The sequence below is a fragment of the Desmodus rotundus genome, chromosome 3 (genome assembly GCF_022682495.2).
Source record: "Desmodus rotundus isolate HL8 chromosome 3, HLdesRot8A.1, whole genome shotgun sequence".
NCBI classification, from domain to species: domain Eukaryota; kingdom Metazoa; phylum Chordata; class Mammalia; order Chiroptera; family Phyllostomidae; genus Desmodus; species Desmodus rotundus.
In genome coordinates, this window is record NC_071389.1 from 14,822,122 (window position 1) to 14,825,963 (window position 3,842).

At 49.8% G+C, this 3,842-nt stretch overlaps 1 protein-coding gene across 9 annotated transcripts in view; it reads left to right on the forward strand.

Moving 5' to 3' along the window:
• Positions 1–943: 943 nt before the first annotated feature.
• Positions 944–3,842, forward strand: part of SRRM1 (serine and arginine repetitive matrix 1) — a 30,519-nt gene continuing 27,620 nt past the window's right edge. For 3 of the 9 annotated variants that reach the window (XM_045190670.3, XM_024554390.4, XM_045190672.3), the window contains exon 1: positions 946–1,250. In XM_045190670.3, coding sequence (XP_045046605.1) covers positions 1,230–1,250 — 21 coding nt within the window. In that variant the 5' untranslated portion in view covers positions 946–1,229. Of the gene's footprint in view, positions 1,251–3,842 lie in introns of all 9 variants that reach the window. The other 6 variants (XM_045190673.3, XM_024554388.4, XM_024554389.4 and 3 more) reach the window with 4 other exon arrangements.

The following is a 3,842-nucleotide window of genomic DNA, read 5'->3' on the forward strand; positions in this document are numbered from 1 at the left end:
GGCGCGGGGTGGCGGACAGGGGGAGGAATCAGGAGTTCGGTTCCTTGTCATGTTGCGTTTGTGATATCTACCCAAGTGGAAATGTCAAGCAGGAAGTTGCCCACACGAATTTGAAGTTCTGGAGAGAAGTCAGAGCAGATGATTAATAGAAGTCGTCGGGATAGGGTTGGTCTTAAAGCCGAGAGAATGAACAAATTCATATCAATATTTTCAAGGTTGGTAAGTGCCCTGAGGAATAAGCAGGAAAGGGAGGAGAGTATTTGTGTGGGGGGTGGCGGGGAAGCTATCCGTTACAAAAGATGGCCAGGGAAGGGGCACGTGCTTTCCCCCAGAGAAAGAGCAAGCTCTTAGTGGAATTCGCGCAAAATGCGTCCAGTGCTTAAGGCCCTCACAGCTAGAGCGGGGCACTGAGGAGGCCGAGCTGGGCAAGGTGGGCTCCCAGGTGGCCGACAACCTGAATGCCCGCCGGCTTCTCCGTCTGAGCCCTGCCTGACACGCAGCCCGAAGGCCACGGCTCTCTCATCAGCTTCCCGCCTGTCAGCGTGATTCCTCGGCCGTCGAAACCGAAACTCATCTAATGGCCATTTCCAGGTCCTTCCAAAAACCCAGACTTGTGTGGAGACAAGGGTAAGCTCGTGACACCGGGTCAGAACGCAGATTTCATGGTACTGCAGAACTCGATTACATTTTAAAGCCGATCTTAACAACTGATAAACTCGTAAAACCAAACAATGACAACTTTTATAATGACAGGGGAGGCCGCAGGGTCCTCTTCTGCGTTCCGACCGCCCCTTTTAGCGTCACTCTGACGTAACAGCCTTTCTCTCCAATCACTCCCTGGAACTCCCTGGGTGGGAGGCCTTCCACACTACGGGTGGAAGGATGGGTCAATTTATATTACGCGTCCAAGGCTGATCTCGCGCCACAAAAGGATTCGCAGAACCGTGCGATCCAACGACTCTCTCTCTTGCTCCAATTGGTTGCGGTCGCGAGGCTCTCTCCCGGACTGGCTGCTGCGAGCCCGGCAGTAGCCCACTCCCTGAGTGCGCCTGCGCACGTTTGGCAGGCGCTCTCCGTACTGAGCAGGCGCGGCTTCTCGTCCGCTGGAGGGGCTCGCAGGGCGGTGCGCTCCGCGTCCCGGCGTTCGGCTTTCCCTGCCGGTCCCGCCCTTCATCGCGGCGGCGCGGTGCACCTTGGGATAGGGAGCGATCTCCGAGCGAGGCAGCAAGATGGACGCGGGGTTCTTCCGCGTAAGTAGAAGCGCGGGGATCTGGGGTGATCTGAAGGCCTTATTGGGAAGGCTCGGCAGGAGGCCTAAACTCGGGGCGGGGTGGCCAGCGAGGGGAGGCATCGAACATTCTGGGAATCCTGGGTGTCAGCGGACGCTGCCCCCCGCCTTGCGGCGGAGACCGGTGCGCCCCTGCGCAGTCTCCTCCTTCGGGATCGTCCCCCCTACGCGGCCGCGACGGTCGCCGGAAAATGGCGGCGGGAATGGGCCGGAGCCGTACCTCGCTGCCCGCCTGAGTGGCGGGGCCTGCGGGCTGAGCCACGCGCACCGCCGGGTTCAGGGGCCTAGCGGGGCCGCGAGGAGGAAGTCCCTGGGGGGAGGCCGGAGGGAAACCCTTAGGTGTCTGGCGGTGGGAGGGTCCTGGAGAGTGTAGTTTAGGGGGTACCGCCCCAAGAGAGCGTGATAGAGAAGACAGGAAACAGCATTGAGCGTCTTCTCTAAAGAAAGGGGGCGCCGATTCCCCCCCCCCCCGCCCCTACCCATTCCTAACCCTTCGCGAAAGCGCCAGGTCAGAGTTCGCTGGAGCTCCCGCCCAATTTGATATCCCTTCTGGGAGGGAAACTCAAGATAATAGGTAGTTAGGACGTTTGAATCTGAGATTCTCTTGAGGCCCGAGGGTGCAACAAAAAGTGCGCGTGTGTGGAGGGAAGCAGGGGCGCGGGGTGGATCGATTTCTCTCCTTCCCGCTCGCTCCCTCCCTCCCGCGGTTCGGTCTACTCTTGAAGTCCGCTGGGAAAGGTGCCTCTTAGCTAGGTTCTCCCCGGCCTGAGCGCCCACCACCTGCAGGTGGGGAAGTTTACCTCCCTCTTGTCGGTCCTCACGGCCTAGACTGGATCGGGCTCGTACTGGAGCCCGTTTGTCCCCATAATCCACTCCTGTAGGAAATGACCACCCAGTCGAGATCTAGGTGGGTGGGAAGTGGTCATAATGGGATTAGAGTTTGCAGATTCTTTTAGTGCACAACGGACCCTATAGAGATTGGTTGGTCTAAATCAAAATTTGTGCTTGTGTAATGCAGGCTGGCTCTTTTCTCTCCGAGGAGCATGTAATATGCACCTTGTATATGTTTTTAAAGGAAAAGTTGTAAGAGGGGGGAGACTGGGACTTTGTTAAGATGTCTCTTTTTAAATTCTTTTATTTTTATTTTTTTGTTTGTTTTGTTTTTTCCCCCTAGTAGAGAGAGAAACATCGACTTGTTGTTCCACTTACTTAAAGAATCATTGGTTGATTCTTTATTTGCCCTGACCTGGGATCAAACTCGAAACCTTGGCTATCCAGGGGATGCTCTAACCAACTGCGTTACCCAGCCAGGGCAGGGGCTCTCTTGATTCTCCAGAGCTGTTGTGGACATTTTTCTTTAATCAGCTTCTAATGTGCTGCTTTCATCAAAAGTTGCAATATTATTCCATGCGTTCGACTTAAAACAGCCAGTTGATTGACTGTTTTTAGATTTTGCAAACATACTTATTTATGTAATAATAGTTTCAATTGAGAGAGCTTAACACATTTTCACACGGTTGATGAATTCTGCATTTTGCAGTTTCCATCAAAGCATTATGTAGTAAATACTCAGTATTTTCTGTGGTCCAAATGTAACGTTTTAAAAAAGAAGTCTGTTCTTTTGATATTTTTATTTCCCGTGGAAAGGAGTTTCAGTAGGAAAAGAACAAGGTGGTTGATAAATGTAAGAATGAAGTTTGCTTTTTGGTGTTGGTAAAAACCTGGAAGGGGTGGGTGCAGTGTTTTATATACTAGTTAGTTTCTTGGAGGGGTTGACTAGATTTAAGCTCTGAGTTAAAAGGTTTTAGGGCAGTTACCCTACACTGCCAATCCCATAGTAAATTGAATTTTTCAGTTAAGATAAAAATGATAGCTTTTATTTGCTGGACTTCTGCCACATGCCAGTTACTTTACATACGTCCGTTTTTGGTATACACATCTCTGTACGGAAACATCCTCAGAAGGGTTAAGTAATTTGCCTTGAGGTTCTGTGGCTTAAGTAATGGCAGATTCTAATCCAGGTACTTTACCTTCCCGAACAAAATTTTCTTGGTAATTTTCCAAGGGATAGTGGCCAGCTCTGAACCAATCAGATTTCATATCACATGGCCAGTTTTTCCGTATTTAACTGGGCCAGTAGGAACGACAAAACGCAGACTAATTAGTAATCACTTGATGGTCTAATGTATTTGTGAATTCATTTTTCCAAATTCTTTGCTGAAATTAAGTTTTTATAGGTAAGCCTGTATTTTTCCATGCATTGCAAACCCTTAAAGTTGTGGAAAACTAACAGCACAGGCCTGGGGTGTTCTTTTCTTTCTTCCCTTTCTCTCCTGTTTACATGCATTGCCATAGTATTTAGCAAACATGCTCCATCCAGAAGAGGATAGAATTTAATGGTCCTGTTTGAAAGTGTATATTAAGCATAGTAAGTTTTTCAGTGTTTTTATTTAAACAAAAAAGCCTTAAGTGTCTTAGCATAGAAAAAGGTATAAAAAATGGATACTTAAAATTCAGCTTGGTTGCGGGGGTGTTACATACTGCTATATTTTGA